This window comes from Balaenoptera borealis, assembly GCF_965194805.1.
Source record: "Balaenoptera borealis genome assembly, chromosome: 13".
Lineage (NCBI taxonomy): Eukaryota > Metazoa > Chordata > Mammalia > Artiodactyla > Balaenopteridae > Balaenoptera > Balaenoptera borealis.
In genome coordinates this window covers 79,428,460-79,445,559 of record NC_138870.1, presented here as the reverse complement: position 1 = coordinate 79,445,559, position 17,100 = coordinate 79,428,460, and the positions used below count along the sequence as shown (strand labels likewise).

At 38.0% G+C, this 17,100-nt stretch overlaps 1 protein-coding gene and 1 long non-coding RNA gene across 7 annotated transcripts in view; one reads left to right on the top strand and one right to left on the bottom strand.

Annotated features, from left to right (window-relative positions):
* Nucleotides 1-7,924, bottom strand: part of MRPL42 (mitochondrial ribosomal protein L42) — a 37,236-nt gene extending 29,312 nt beyond the window's left edge. Inside the window, exons 1-4 of one of the 6 annotated variants that reach the window (XM_082350471.1) lie at nt 7,859-7,924; nt 6,133-6,271; nt 1,836-1,899; nt 550-634 (exon numbers count right to left, since the gene is read on the bottom strand). In XM_082350471.1, the coding sequence (XP_082206597.1) occupies nt 550-634; nt 1,836-1,899; nt 6,133-6,202 (219 nt within the window). In that variant the 5' untranslated portion in view covers nt 6,203-6,271; nt 7,859-7,924. Of the gene's footprint in view, nt 1-549; nt 635-1,835; nt 1,900-6,132; nt 6,320-7,788 lie in introns of all 6 variants that reach the window. The other 5 variants (XM_082350474.1, XM_082350469.1, XM_082350472.1 and 2 more) reach the window with 5 other exon arrangements.
* Nucleotides 7,925-7,979: 55 nt separating this feature from the next.
* On the top strand, nt 7,980-15,597 carry LOC309609245. The gene is made up of 2 exons (XR_014233336.1): nt 7,980-9,257; nt 14,760-15,597. It is a non-coding gene; the product is annotated as an uncharacterized lncRNA (long non-coding RNA).
* The last annotated feature ends 1,503 nt before the right edge of the window (nt 15,598-17,100 follow it).

Genomic DNA, 17,100 nt, shown 5'->3' with positions numbered 1-17,100 from the left:
CTGCTCACCACAACTAGAGAAAAGCCTGTGCACAGCAACAAAGACCCAACACAGCCAAAAATAAATAAATAAATAAATTTATATTAAAAAAAAAAAAGCAAAAGAAAAAACTAACCGAGAAAAGAAGAAATTCACCCAACATTAAAAGGATTATCAAAACCAACACAATATAAAAGTTATGAAACAGTACACTAAAATACAAACTTTTCATAATTTATTAGATTGCAATATATAGTAGTATGGGACAATGTGTTTTTAAAATTTATACTAGGTGTGTCTGATCCCTAGTCAGAAATCTACCAAATTTTAGACCAGAAAACTGATGCCGTAATTGTGTTTAAATGTTTCACTTTGTGCACTGAAAAAAACCTTTAGAGAAAAATGATGAAAAGAAATAAGAGAAAAATCAAAACAGTAAAATAAAAAAGCCAAAAGAAGATTTAAACCAAATAAAGAAAATCAAACAATTCCCTTCTCTTTGGATACTGTAAAGAAGGGTGAATAGTCCAACAACAAATTAAAAATTACAAGAGATTTTCTTATACATACTTTTGTGTGTTCATATGGAATGTCCACAGAAGGGTGATAGCATACTATTGTCCTGCCATCAGATGTCAAAGCAAGCTCTACTTTGCTAAAAAAAAGAATGTTTTAGAAACAGAGTTATACTGTATTCAAGGCAAAATGATTATTAGAGCTAAAATTTGTTAATCACATATCCCTGAAGAATAAATGCCATCATGTCACTGGACTGGCAAACCAGGTACCCATATTACAGGGGACAACTCATACCATCCCACAAAATATGTCAGCTTGACTCCCACAACAAACCTTTACTGCATTAACCCACTATTTTATATAAATTATTCTTCAAATTATTTGTTTGGTTAAAGTTATTTGTTTTCTTAACCTTTGGAAGAGATCTTCATGTTCATTCATCACTATTAATAGAACTTCTTTTCCTTATCTAAAAGCTACCTTCAAAAAGCTGTAAGGAGATTACTTAAATTATTAAAGCTGAAGATCAGCAAAATACATAATCTTCCAGGTAAAGGATAACCTGAATTTCCAATCATAAAGATTGTAGCTGAGTACTTTTTCTAGATCAGCATTTCTCCAAATGCCTTTGGCATAATGCAAAACACGTCATATAAGACTCAATCTTTTCAGGTTCAAAAGTGCTACCTATTACCTAGTCTTATTTCATCACTATCCTAATACTTACTAAATTTACAATTAAAACTGGTGTCAAGAGGGAAGAAAATATATTTTTACTAAAATTCACAATAAAAACAATGTAACTTAAGAAAACATGTTGTAGTTTCTGCACATAAGACTCTGCTATAGAGATAAAGGACAATATTTCATTCATACGTTATTCCTAGTTCTGAGCATACTGACTACAATAAGTACCAAATAAATTGTGGTTGAATTAAATATTTGTAATTTAGGATTATTCAATGTTAACAAAAGATAAGATAAATAACTGCTTAAGCTAATAGATATGAACCCTAAGAGAAAACCATAAAAAGTATTTAGCTTCTCCAAAAAGCTAAAGAATGCTTCAGGAAGAAAAGATAGCATTTCTATCAGCAAGTCTGTCTTACAACAAATGAAGTATTCACTGAAACACAATGATAATGATTTTTATTTAAACCATTTATAAGCCCAGACACTGGGTAAATAAGATCACTGAAATAATTTTTAAAAACAAAATTAAAGAAAGAATAATCAGAAAAGAAAGCAGAAAATACCAAAACAAGAAATAAAACTAAATCATTTCAGATAGAGCTAACGAACTTATTTTTTTTTTCCAATTGGATTTCAATACATACCAATTATAGTCATCTGGAAGGGAAGAATACGTAGTTTTATGACAAACACAATATAAGGCTCCATCTGCAAAAACCCCAAACAGTAAGATGGATTTAGTTAATTTGAGCATATGTCCTCACACCAATGTAAAGCTAGTTTTACTCATTCAACCACTATTTACTGTATTCACTAAGAAACAGGGCTGTACATGGAGCTAGGGATTCAACAAGTTAAGATCCAGTCCCTGACTTCAAAAAGGGTGCAAGTCTGGTGCCCTGTTAGGAAGGGTAAGCACTGGGAGTGAAAGGGACACATGGACAGATTACAAAACAGGAGTGTACAGGTTCAAGAATGCTTTTCCGCTGGAGATGATGTTTAAGACATGTTTAAGGTGTCCTGAAGGATGAAGGATTAAGCTGGAGTTGTGAGGGGATGAGTACAGTGTTCCTTGCAAAGGGAATAAAAAGCGCCAGGACCAGAGGAAAGAAAGAACATAAAGTTTCTGAGTATTCTAAAAACTTTAGTGTTGGGAATTCCCTGGTGGTCCAGTGGGTAGGACTCAGCACTTTCACTGCCGGGGTCTGGGTTCGAGATCCCTGCTTGGGGAACTAAGATCCCGCAAGCCGCGCGGCTCAGCCAAATAAATAAATAAATAATAAAATAAAATAAAAACTTTAGTGTGACTGGAGTGCATAGTTCATAAAGGGCGAGTGTTTAAGTAATGAAATACAAAATAAACTGTTCAAAATCAACTGTTCTCAATCAAAATACAACATTTCAAAGCATATTTTCCGTTTTTAGAATACCTGCAAATTCAAGAGCCATAACTACTTTTTTTAAAGCTTGTGAAAGGTTCCTCTATGTTCAGAGAAATTATATTCTTTTAAATATAAAGAAAAAGTGTAAATGTAGCTCAGTATGTCTAAAAAAAAATTCTGTATATCTTGGCTAAAACCAAGGATCAACTTCTCTCAACTGAGCCACTTGCTCCTCAGTATGGAATGCCATCCCCACTTTGTTCAAATACCACTCATCTTTCAAGAGTCAAATACTACCCTTCCATGAAATCCGTTTCCCCCTTCCTGCCCTACATCCCCCATCACAGAAAGAGTTGTCTATTTTACATGTCCCACAACCAACATTCCATATGACATTGCTATACTATCATTGTGTCTTTTTTTATGCATCAGTTATTTATATGTATCAAAGAAGTCTAAACAAAGATGTGTTTTCCATCTTTGTAAACTCTCCTTTCCCCAAGGATTGCATATACTTGCAGGTCTAAATATAAATTTACTCCAATGCATTAAAAGTACCTTAACAAAATTCATTAGTATCATAAAAGATTACTCAGCAAAATGTCAACCCCAAAATTCTATTGATGTAAAGATAACAAAATACAAAGAATTAGAAATATAACCTTATCTTTCAAAAGATTTATTAATTTTCAATTATCTGTGCTAATACAGAAGAGCATTTATTAAGACAAATCAGAGGGTAATGTAAAAATCATTTACACATATTTTATTTTCTTGTCTGACACTGTTGGGGATCTTCTTAATTATGTATGATTAATATTAAAAGCAGTTTGTATTCTCTGAATACACCAGCTAAGTGATGTACATGTTTGCTGAAAGAAACAGGGTTTAGTGGCAGAGGCAGGACAGACAGAATTTACCATTCTTAACTAGGCAGGAGGGAAAACTCAAGACAACAGTATTTAGTTCAACAGGAAACTGCAAAATTTGTACTCTGCACTAACATAGACATTTGTTTGTACCCTCATGACATACATCACATTCTACCACATCATATTCCAGGTATTGTTTCCATAGGTGTCTGTTTCAACTACAAGTCTAAATAAGTTCCTTAAGGCCAGGAATCCCACCTTGTTCATTACTGTGTCCCCTACAGTTCCTACTAATAGAGATTGCCAAACTGCCTCTAAAATGTTAATTTCTGCATAATTAATACTTGAAAAATGCATTTGACATTTTATCAAGAGAAAAATTCTAGATATGGTTAAGTATCAGAGGTTCTAAATGCATAATTAGAACTGATGCCAAAGTTAACATCAATCAATCCAAATGAACTCAATGTGCCGAAAAGAATTTCAATGAGAGTCAGCTCTCCACAACTCACAGGCTTTTCTTGTTTTACATATATATATTTATACACACACACAATTGCATTTTGACATGATCTATAAAAGCTGATAGTCCCACTTCATTTTCAAATGTTGAATATTTTAAATTACAACAACAAAGGCGGTATAGCAGAAAATATATTGGGAAGACATAGGTTTTGATCATAGCTCTAATTTACCAGATATGCAACTTTGGTTGAGCTTCTGAGGGCAAGAGAACTCAAGTTCCTTCATCTTCAGAAAGAGAATAATGCCACGTGATAGGTAAGTTATTGTAAAATTCAAAGTTGTAAAGACCAAATGACTTAATATGCTTAAAAGCTGTAAAATTCCCACATTGACTGTATATTTTGGAAGGTATTAAATGTTCCTTCAGCTGTAAAATTCCCACATTGACTGTATATTTTGGAAGGTTTTAAATGTTCCTTCTGGAATACTGGGAGGGCTTTTTATTTGTGCTCATTGAACTTTCCAATCACAGTTTTGCTTTGCCTCTAATCTTAATGTCCTTCCTTTTCATATAAGATATCAATAGTAACAGTAATAATACTTTACCTTCAGTAGTAATAATAGAAATTGTGTAGAACAAGAGGCTTAAGGATGCAAGAAGTTAGGTAGTCACTAATTATTAGGATGACTGAGTGATAATGGAATAATTTTCTGGGGTAACCCACATTAATTCTTCACTAATCAGATATTTTGACAACTGCGATTCACTGAGATCCATTCAACAAACATTTATTTATCACCTATCATGTATGAGAGGCACTGAGGAAACTAAAATAGACACTGTACAAATTTACAATCTAGTTGGTAAAGTATACACAGACAATTTTAACTGATTCAGGGGCAGATGAACTGGTTTTCAGATTAACCTGAGTGAGGACAAATTGCTGTTTCAGGACATGAGCTAGGTAAAAACTGATTACGTTTGAGTTCCCATCAGCCTTGGGGCTGAGTTCCTATCAGGTCAAAAGGGAAACTAAGCAGCAGAGGTCTCTCCCACAATTCTCAACAACAACAAAAAATGCTCCTAGGTAATCAAGAGCTGACTACAGTTTTGTTTTCACTATGATTTTAGTGTACACCTACAGTCTCCTGGCAATCTCTTCCTCTGTTTACTAAATTATACTTTCGTTTATACAGCTTTTTACCCTAGTCTTCAAACAACTCTTTTCCTCTTAACTCAATAAAAATGTTCAATTACAAATGGTAGTCAATAGGAAACATGAAGGAAGCAATTAAGGTCAGGCAGAGATGTGTAAAAAAAGTTGGCTGACTAAACATGAAAAAGCAAACCTATTGTAGCCTTCTAACCATGTCTTCTTTACAAATGGGAGAATGCAGTTCACAGAGGAAAAGGAAAGTGAAAAGAAGGTTGGTCAGGAAATAAGATTTTAATAGACTATTTATATAGATCAGTGTTTTGACTATCAAACATGTATTAATAGGCTTTGAAGAAAATATTTGACTACGTTTCTTCAGAAAAGAAAGGAAGAAATTACATTTTTTTTTAAATTACACAGAAAAAACAGAAAAGAACACACCAAAATAGTAACAATAATCACCCTGTAAGACGGAATTGTAAATTTGCCCTTTGCTAATTTTAAGAACTACTAAAAAAAGCAGTATGTGAAAATATAAATATAAGTGATTCAAACTAGAAAAAGTTCCTCTTTAGCAACCCCTCCCTTGCCCTGGGTTAAATCCCACTTGTGGTCTACAGAGATAACTTATTTGGTCCACATCTTTCACTCTGCATTTATACATATATACACACACAAATATATGGTCAATAATCTTTTAAATGCACAATGAGATCATACGATATATACTGTTCTATAACATACTTCTTCCCCCTTCTATATAGAGATCTTTCCACGTTACACTCCTATACAATAGCATGCATATACAATAACTAAATTAAATGTTCTTCAATGAACATGTATTACTATAACATTTGAAAAAGTTTAAAGCTTTTTAAACATTGGACTTCCCTGGTGGTCCAGTGGATAAGACTCCGCGCTCCCAATGCAGGAGGCCGGAGTTCGATCCCTGGTCGGGGAACTAGATCCCGCATGCATGCCAAAACAAAGATCTGGCACAGCCAAAATAAATAAATAAATATTTTTTAAAAACACAACGTTTTAAACATTAAAAAACTCACTTACTTTGAATTGGAAATAAATGTTTCAAGATAGTTCTGCTTGATATCGCCCATTTTACTGCTGCCAATGCCATGGTGAATCAAGATGCTTATCAGGTGGTAAGAAAGATGATTTGAAGAGAAACTGCTTTTAAAATCTGCTTCTAAAAAAAAAAAAAAAAAACTGCTTCTAGGTATACCTATTTTCACCCCTGCATAAGAGATAAAGAAAAATCAGTGCTACCTATGATAAATTAAAGTGACACAATACACTGAACACTACAAAATAGGATCACCACCGAGAACTACAGCTGCCTAACACAAAACTTTTAAACAACCTCCCATTTCCAGGCAATACAGTACAAAGAGCAACATCATCAACATGTATAGTAAGATCAGAAACCCAAGAACTATGTCCATTACTATTTCTCTTAAATGCAAACTTCTCAACACCTAGTGTAGTTCTTTCCATTCAATGAGTGCGCAGCCAATGTGTAATTACTCTTAGAAACAGTCACTCACACATGCTACACAGAGCATTCTCCTTTCATAAAGCAAATGTGTCGGTGTACAACCTCCCAGGTACCATACACAAGATTTTATTACATCTCTTAAAGGGGTATTCTGTTTCTGATTAAATATTAAACAAGAAGGCCTAGCCTTGGCTTATTAAATACTGACTTGAAGAAACACATATAAACACCCAAAGTCCCAAATAAAATTTCGCCCTCTTATATAAGCTTTTTAACTTTCCAAGGTGCTTCCACTACCGTTCATTTTACTCTCGTCCTAATCATAAGAGGCATCTTTATTTTGATTCATGAAGAAACTAAGGTACAACAGTATTTAAATCAATTGCTTCCAAGAACTTCAGAGTCAATCCCTTACAAAGTGCGAAAGTTCGGGCAAGTCATTAACGAAGCAACCCTCAGTTCCTTCCACGGTAAAATGGGGGAAAACAACCACAACCTCCAGGTCTGTTGTGAATAAATGACATACATCACTTGTTTTCAATTGGCTTCGATGACTATTCCCCCCACCCCCCCCCCCTCCCACCACCCCCGCACAGTGATAAAAGCGTATTTCATCAGTCTTAGTCGCTGAACTATGCAGGTTGACTCCTTGTACTGTCGGTACGTTAGCACTGCCATCCCTGAGTACCTACAGTGTGCCTCCTACACTTTACGACCCATTTTTCTATACATTATATGCTCCTTCACAAGTCTGCGAAGTAGGCGTCTCCATTTAAAACACTAAGAATCGAGGCTCCGAAAGCTCAAACGGTTTACCTGCCACTTTACCGCTGCTTAACAGGTACTATGGGTGTAACGCAAGCCCACAGCTTCTAACCACGAAATGAGAAACAAAACACTTTAGGGGACGTTAGGTCCCCTCTGTCCGAGACCCAGAGGTCACATTATTCACCCCAGAGAGAGAATTCAGAGGGTAAACCCCTTGGCCCGGAATTCAACGCTGGAGCAATAGAAGACTGCGGAGAGTCTGGGAAGGACTGAGGCTTGAGGAAGTGGCTACCAGAACCAGACCCCACGGTAAGCGCGCGGCCACACGCCGGCCCTTCTGCAGGACGGACCGAGTCTGGTAATGCCAGAGGCTTTATCTTGCCGCAAACGACAGGTAGGAGACCTCGACAGCTGCCTATAAACTTTCTGGGCCTGCCCACCTTTTAGGGACTCCTAGACGAGCGAAGGAGAGGGAAATGACTGCGACTCACCGCGAGCCCGCCATCTTACCTCAACCCGGGTCCTAGGAGACACCGCTGCACGCGCCTTCCTGGCTCGCGGGGCACTCTGGGAAATGTAGTCTCCGCCGGAAAGAGCCCCGGGTGCCGTGGGTAAGGCGGGGCGGGGGGGGTCCGGGGTCCACCCAACGTGCGCCCGCGTTTAGTTGCAGCAGCTTGCCTGCAACTTTACTGGCGCTACCCAAAAAAACAAATTCACTGCCCCCACACATATCCTTAGAAAGTAACGAACACTATTTTTTAAAGTTTATACTAATAATTAGAGCAACTTGATATCCCTCCTTGGATGAGTTAGGTTTCCTAGGGGAAGAGGCATTTCAGAGAAGTACTGAAGCGGCGTGGGGTTGGATTTGACGTTTGAAATGGGGAAACATGGGACAGCCTTCAACCTATGTTCTGACAACTGTGGTGGTTATTCATTATGGGAGGAGGACGTGCAGGATCCTGGACCTCGCCATGTATCTTAGAGGGAAGAAAAGGCCCCTGGGCCAATGAGAACTTCCTGTTCTCATTGCCAGCAATGGTCTTCTCTCACTGCTTCTCATGACCACTGCCTTAGTTTATGCAGCTCTTGCTCAAATATCATCTCAGAGAGGAACATATCATTAAAATAGCTTCACCCGCCCTTGTTCCATTGCCCTTCTTTATTTTTTTCATAACATTTACCATTATATGACATTATATTTTCATTTGTTTCCTTGTTTAATGTCTGTCTCTTATGCCAGAATTCAAGATCCATGAAGGCCGAGAGGGTCAGGTATCTATTTTGTTCTATACGGTATACAAATCTAATATCTAGAACTGTGCTTGGCCTCATCGTAGGCCTCCAATATTTGTTGAATGAATAAAACAATTAAATAACACTGCAGGTATTCAAGATAGTAGGTGACTGACTGATAAAGCCTAGTTTCACCTGGGAATTCCTTTCCTCCATGATCTGCAAAATTTCGGATTTATGTACATTTTTCTGAAAAGGATTCATAGCTTTTAACATGTAATCAAGGGGGTTAATCAACCTCTCAAAAATTTAAGGGCCATAGTCCTGAAGTAGTCCTTAATATTGAAAATAAGTGAATGTAAGTTCACTTACATTCACAGCATAAATGTGGACTGCTATGATGTCTCTCGTCACTTCCCACAGAATATCAGTCTGGTTCTGCTGCTTATCTTTGCTCCTATGGAAGCTCACATTGAGGACCCATCTCTGTCCTTTCGAATCTTGTCCATCCTTCAAAGCCACCCAGTAATGTCTTTCTGGACTATGCTGTAGGAAGAGACAGAGAGGAGAAACATATTTGAATGAACTATCAACTGGACTTGTCAAACATTCACTGTGCAAAGCAGAAGAGGGACGGATCAAAGATGATTCCACAGGACATGTCTTGATGGCTGTGAGTAGAGTGGGACCACTGACCAACAGGGAGACTCAGTGCAGCCAGGAAAGCTTCACAAAGCTGAGACCAGGAAAGAAACCAGCCATGTGCATGCGAAAGAGAGTGGAGACGGCTCTAGGCTGAGGGAACAATTTAAAAGTCTAAAAGGGGGTGGAAACAGCTTATATGCTGGAGTGTGGTGTGGAGGAGAGCAGCAGGAGATGGGGTAAGGGGCAGGTCATTCTGGGCTTTACAGGCCTTGGTGGTAATAACATGGAATTAGGACACAGATCCATTTGTGTAGATGTTATTCTAATACAGTAGGGCATCACTGAAGGGTGTTAACACAAAAGAAGTGACATGATATGACTTATTTTTAAAAAAAGATTACTCCGGCTGTACTGTGCAGAGCAGTTTGGAGAGAGGCAAGACTGCAAGCAAGTCTAATGAGGCTAATGCTGCACAGCAGTCAAGTTCAGAGCTGGTGATGATGACGTGATGGATGGCGGCAACAGTGGGGATGGAGAGAGAGGAAAGGAGTCCAGATATAGTGTAAAAGTACAGAAATGATAACTGAACATGGTGATGGATTGATTAGCTGTGGGAATTGAGAGAGTGGAAAGACACTTCAGGTGATGCACTGATGACTGGCTTGAAGGTGGGTGGTTCATGAGACAGAGAATTCCAACATTTAGCAGTCCAGTGGAGGAGGACAGCCATCCAGCACCTCTCAGAAGTGGCAGGGAGAGAGGCAGTATGAAAACCAAGAGACTGCAATATGAAAGTCGCTAAGAGAGGCATGTCAGGAAAAGTTTCATAACTTTAGAGTTCGGTGCCAGCAAGTTTAAAGCTATAATTTCCAAAACTACAAACTTGAAGTACCAGTTAATAACTTACATTGTCCTACATAAAAGCAGTTCAAATTCATGCTAGTAAAATGACAAAACAGACAAAATTGTAGAACTTTGGAGTTGGTTTCAAATGGCTTCAGTTGAAAAGGGGATTGACTTCTTTTCTTCTCTAGCTTTGCAGAATAAAGTCACTTTTTATAAAATCAGAGATTGAAGACTCCAGAGCAATCTAACTGCCAAGCCATTAGAGAAAATCTTTCTAAAAACTTTTTCAAAAATTATTACATAAAATTGGCTCTGGTTTTGAGCACTTGCTATGTACCAAGCATTGTTCTTCAAACGCATTACATGTATTGTTTTTGTCTGTTCCTTCTGATAGCTCTAGGAGCTGGGTATAATTATTGTGACTGTCATTATACAATGAAGTAACAGAAGCACAGATAGGTTAAATAACTTGTTCAAAGTCATGCAAGTTACAAGTGGTGAAACTGTGATTTGAACCCAGGAATCACCCATGAGCTTAAAACCACTGAGTTAGACTAGGCCATGCTCATTTCCAAATAGAAAATGTAGATTAAAAAAGTACTTGGGCTTCCCTGGTGGCGCAGTGGTTGAGAATCTGCCTGCCAATGCAGGGGACACGGGTTCGAGCCCTGGTCTGGGAAGATCCCACATGCCACGGAGCAACTGGGCCCGTGAGCCACAATTGCTGAGCCTGCGCGTCTGGAGCCTGTGCTCCGCAGCAAGAGAGGCCGCGATGGTGAGAGGCCCGCGCACCGCGATGAAGAGCGGTCCCCACTTGCCGCAACTAGAGAAAGCCCTCACACAGGAACAAAGACTCAACACAGTCATAAATAAATAAATAAAAGAACGTGAATTTCTTTAAAAAAAAAAAAAAGCAAACTGGGCTATTCATTTCAGTAACAGTCAAGTGGTCTTAGTTTGCATTCAATTTAAAAAAAAAAAAAAAAAAAAAAAGTACTAACACAGGGAATTCCCTGGTGGTCCAGTGATTAAGACTCTGTACTTTCACTGCTGATGTCCTGGGTTCAGTCCCTGGCAGGGGGGAGCGGGGAACGAAGATCCCACAAGCTGCACAGTGTGGCCAAAAAAAAAAAAAAAAGTGCTAACACAGATTTTAAAAACAAAACCCAAGAGATAATCGCTGCTAATATTTTGATGTAAAACCTTTCACTTTTGTCTCTTCGTATATCTATATTATGATAATAGCTAACATTTATTGGACACATGATGTGTACTATTTTAAAGCCCTTGGCCAGTGATGGAGCTGAGATGTGAACCAGCCAGCCTGCTTCTCCTTCAGTCTCCCTCTCTTTCACACAAACACATTATGTTTAGGTTTTCTTTTATTACTGTTAATATACATATACAGATAAACATGCATGCACAATAGATTTTCTTTCTTAATATATCTTTTTTCCCACTTAACTGTGTATCATGAACATCTTTCCTATGAATAGTTTAAATATTGTCGGTTTCAAACTGCAATCCTCCTAGAGATCATCAGGACTTAATTTAGATTATTAAAGATCCTCACACTATAGTCTAAAGTTATTTCATTATTAGATGCTTTCCTGCTACTCCTAAATTTTAAATTTATTCTACTTTGTTCATTAATTCAACAACTATTTATTGAGCACTTATTAGATGTACCAAACACCAGAGCAACAGTTTATGTCTTCAGAGATTATACATCAAGTGGGGATGACAGATAGTAAATGTATAATTGTGTAATTAATTATTTTATTATCATTGTCCTGAGTGCTCAGAGGGAAAAAAATGCCACGGAGCATATAACTAGTCTATTGGTGTCTGACTAGTCTATTAGGGTTAGGAAAGGCTCCCCTGAGGATATGAATTTAAGCAGAAATCTGAAGGAAGGGTAGATGTTATAAAGATGAAGAGTACAAGAGAGAACAGCCTGAGTGAGGGCCCTATGGTAGGAAGCAGTATGATTCTTTCAAGAAACAAAAATAAGGTCAATGTGACTAGAATACAGAGTGCTAGCAAAAACAATGAGGCTGGTGACAAAGGCAGATCTATTTTATATTTTTAAGAACTATTTCACAATTGGCAGGTAATGCTTATAAAGGGCTTTCTGGGAGACCACATATATTTGAAACTTATCCAAAATAACAAGACCCTGTTTTTCTAGTATGCATTGAGTATTGTCCTTAAGAAGTGTTTGTTTTGCCTTGTTAAGATAAATTGCACACCTTTAATCACATTGATAAATAATCTCACCAGAAACTGTGAGAAATTTACAGCAGAAACTGTTATTCCCCTATAGCTATTTCTCCCTTTCTTCCATGTTAATAGAACCCCTAATCTTCTACTGAGTGTATGTCTACTCTGAATTTAAAAATCTACATTTCCCAGCCTCCCTTGCAAGCATAGGTGTAGTCATGTGACTACGTGCTGGCCAATGAGATGTAAGCAAATGTGTCTTGCAGCAGCTTTGGTCTCTTCCTTAAAGATAGCTGGTGGGCACTCTTTGCCCCTTACTCCATCCTTTCTCCAGGAGAGTGGATGTTATGGTCACTATCTTAGAACACTAGCATTTAGAGGGCCTAGACTTAGGAATGATGGAGCAGTCAGCTGGAAGGAGTCTGGGTTTTTGATAACTTTGTGGACCAGAGCTCCTAGTTCCTGCACTTCCTACTTAGGGATTTTTACAAGAGAGAAGTAAACTTTTATCTTATTTAACTCAGTGTTACTTTGAGCCTCTTTTCTAATAGTGGAACCTAATCCTCACTGAAATGACAGAATGAAAATAGTTCAAATCACAAATGATTCAAAAAATATATATCTAAAGGATTAGTACTGATTAAAATGTAAGGGCCTCGGACTTCCCTGGTGGCACAGTGGTTGAGAAACTGCCTGCCAATGCAGGGGACACGGTTCAAGCCCTTGTCTGGAAAGATTCCACATGCTGCGGAGTAACCAAGCCCGTGCACCACAACTACTGAGCCTGTGCTCTAGAGCCCGCGAGCCACAACTACTGAAGCCCACATGCCTATAGCCTGTGCTGCGCAACAAGAGAAGCCACCGCAATGAGAAGCCTGCACACCGCAACCAAGAGTCGCCCCGGGCAGCAACGGAGACCCAACGCAGCCAAAAATAAATGAATAAATAAATAAATTTATAAAAAAATAAAGTTGTTTCCTGAAGATGGAAATTCCTTCTTAAAAAAAAACAAAATAAATAAAATAAAATAAAATGTAAGGGCCTCCATAACACTGAACATAATACAGACCACAAGTTATAAACGGCTTTTCCTTCAAAAGCTCTCTTATAAATGCTCCAAGTGATTTTTACATTTATGTCTTCTCTACCTATAAGATCTTGGGCTTCCTGCATGTAGGTGGACCTTATTTTCCAACTATACAGCTCACATATATAGCATAATGTTAACAAGTAGATTCTGAGAATCTCTGCCTAAATTTGAATCTTGATTCCATGACTTCCTAGCTATGATATTTGGAGAAATTTATTTTCTTAATATTTTTTAGTCTCAGTTTATTCATTATAAAAGGGGAATAATAATTATATTCCCTACTTTATAGAATTATTGGGTAAATTAAATAACAGAAGGTAAGTAAAATGCTTTGCAAAGTACCTGACATGTAGTAAGCACTCAATACTAGCAATAATTGTATCTTGTAGGTGCTTAATAAATATTTGTATAATAAATTTTTATGAACATCTGACCCAAAGAGATTAGTTATTTCTTTGGCATTAAAATATATATTTTGACTGTCAGGAATAATCTACTGAATGTAATTAAAAATGAAAATGTGGACTTAGTCTAAAATGGACAATAATGATTTCTAGCTTTAAGTTGGCATATCACTTAGTCTCAGAGGAAAGCAAATGACATACTCAAACTGGTTTCATTCCAGGAGCAGTAGTGGTATAACCTGGGCTTAGTACCACTGGCTGTTCCTTCCAGGCCAGAAGGGACAAAGAGAGGGAGCAGTAACTGGACCCCAGGAGAGAATCCTGTAGTTGGCTACCTTGAGGAGAGCAGTCATCTGTTGAAGGGCATAGCCAGCCTGAGGTGACCTTGCCAGGAGCAACCCAGGGTAATAATTACTCTGACTTCCCTCTCCTTTCCCTCTCTAATCTCCTGCAAGGGCTTCTCATTGGCCCAAACCAAACAGAAGCCAGAGGTGAAGGAACCCCCTCCATATAGTGTAGTCTATTCAAGTCAGCTTCCTGGGCAGAGAGCAGAGTGGACAAGATGAAGAGTGGATTTGGAGGAGCAAAAGGGAGGTTCCTGGCACCATGTCAGAATAAGTGTCCTTAGGACGCCTTTGGTATTCTGACTGTAAAGCCAGAGATTGGTTTAGTAATCCAATTGGATGTTATTTAAATATAAACAGGGTGACCCTCCCATACTGATAGAAAGTGAAAAGAATTCTGAATAGCTTCCAGCAGTAAATACCTTTATTGAATATGTTGATAAATCAAATAAGTGAAACAACTTGGGGAGGAGGTTAGAAACTCAAATCACACTGAAGGTTTGGTAAGATGTATAACGTGAATGTAGGTGACATGGGTGGTGAGAACACTCCATTTGGAGGGTATGGACTGGAATTCCTACTGGCACAGCAACCATAAAAGAGGGCTCTGCTTCTCCTTTCAGGTCATATAGAAGAAGGTCCTGGAATACTGCACTTCCAGACCTCACCCTCACAACCAACCTGGAAAGCCCCCCAAACTGCTTGCATAGGTTACCCCAGGTTACTTGGGGGTTACTTGTTTCCTTGGGTGTAAGTGACTTTTAGCTCCATAAAGATTTTGAATTAAATGTAGAAATGATGATGTAAATCAAAACCCACCTAGTAGTATTATTTTCCAGTTAGCATTGAGAATATAACACACTCAGAATACACACATGTGTATTCTATGTTTATATTTAAGTATTTAGAATATATAAGAGAATTTGGACTGTTAAATTTGCTGTTAGATAGCTTTTTGATTCTAATTTCTAAAAACTTTTTATTACAGAAAATTTCAAACACATACAAAATTAGAAAGAAAAGTATAATAAACCACCACGTACCCCTCATTCAGCTTCAACAATTATCAGCTTATGGGCAATTTTGTTTCATCTATACTCCCACCATTGGGGACTTCCCTGGTGGCACAGTGGCTAAGAATCTGCCTGCCAATGCAGGGGACATGGGTTTGAGCCCTGGTCCGGGAAGATCCCACATGCCCTGGAGCAACTAAGCCCATGTGCCACAACTACGAAGCCTGTGCTCTAGAGCCCACGAGCCACAACTACTGAGCCCGTGTGCCACAACTACTGAAGCCCGCGTGCCTATAGCCTGTGCTCCACAACAAGAGAAGCCACCGCAATGAGAAGCACGCGCACCGCAACCAAGAGTAGCCCCCGCTCGCCGCAAGTAGAGAAAGCCAGCGTGCAGCAACAAAGACCCAATGCAGCCAAAAATAAATAAATAAATAAGTAAATTTATACTCCCACCATGTTCCTTCTCCTATATCATTCTGAAGCAAATTTCAAGTAGCCTATTATTTCATCTATAAATATCTCAGTAAGAAATGCTAAAAGATAAGGCCTCCTTTCTTCTAACATAACCACAATATTACACAACTGAAAAAAAAGACGATGATTATTTAACATCATTAAATATCCAGTCAACATGCAACTTTCCAAATGGCCCATGAATGTCATATTTTCTATTTAGTTTGCTTGTTTGAATCAGATCCAAATTAGATCCACACCTTTCGATTGCTTAATATCATTTTTAAGTCTCTTTAACTTATAAGTTCCTTCTCCATTTGTCTTTCTCTTTTTTCCTTGTACTTATCTGTTAAAGAAACCAGGTGTTTTTCCTGTAGAGATTCCCACAGTCTGGGCTTTGCTGAGTACATACTGGAGCAAACTTTAACATGTTCCTAAGTCCCTTGTGTTTTCTGTAAATTGTGAATCCAATTTGAACTTGTCATTAGGTGACTGATTTAGGCTTATGATTCTATGTTGAAGGGTGTGAAAGAATTATATTGTTTGGAAGCAGTATTACAATACTGAATAGAAGACTCACTGTATTAAAATTAAAAATTTTTTTCATTTATAAGAATTATTTAGGTGCTTGGGAATGTTTATCTGTCAAAATTGAAGGGCTGGAAAAGAAAATTGAATATGTTAAATTTACAAGTGCAATTTAAAATGTTTAAATGTAGGTAATTTACTTTTATGAAAAATTCCCTTAAAAGAGTTTTATTTTAGTTGCTAGTCTTATAAACAGAATAATAAGATTTGTAAATTGAATTTGAAAGCTTAAGGAAAAACTAGACTTTACTGTCACTACAGTAAATTGAATGTTAATTGAAAACTAATCTGTGAAATATCTCCTTGTGCAGGAAAACTGCCTCAAAGACACCAGAAATACCCTTGTCAGCATAAAGATGTTTTTGCCCTCGTCTCTCAAAAATTATACTCAAACAACAGTGAAAACAAGATGGGAAAGTCAAGAGATGCAGGAATGGCTCCTGACTTAGCAGAGCAGAGGGAAGTTAAGCATGCAGGTTGTACCAAGGTTCAAGTAATTGGTAGCACCATTATTCAGGAAGAGGGAGTGAGGAAGGGGCTGAAAACTGATGGAATATTTGAAGGTCAGTATAAGGTGCAGTTAGACCCAAGACTCCCATACACGCCAGCCCATCCTAGTCAGAAATGGGAATCTGAATCTGAGAAGCTCTAGACTCAGGAACACCATACCTGGAGGAGGGCAAGGGAGAAGCGTCCAACAGGAAACTGACCAGGTGAGTCCCCGGGCTCCCTTCCTTGCCCACCTCCAGAATGCCAGCATCCTCTGGTCTGCAGCCTTCCCTGTGACCATATGAAACACGTGATGTCCTCCCAATAAATTCTGTATCTGTTTGTTAGTCTGAATCAGCTTCTATGCCTACATCCAGGAACCCTGACTAAAATAACATTTCACACTTACCTTGCATTA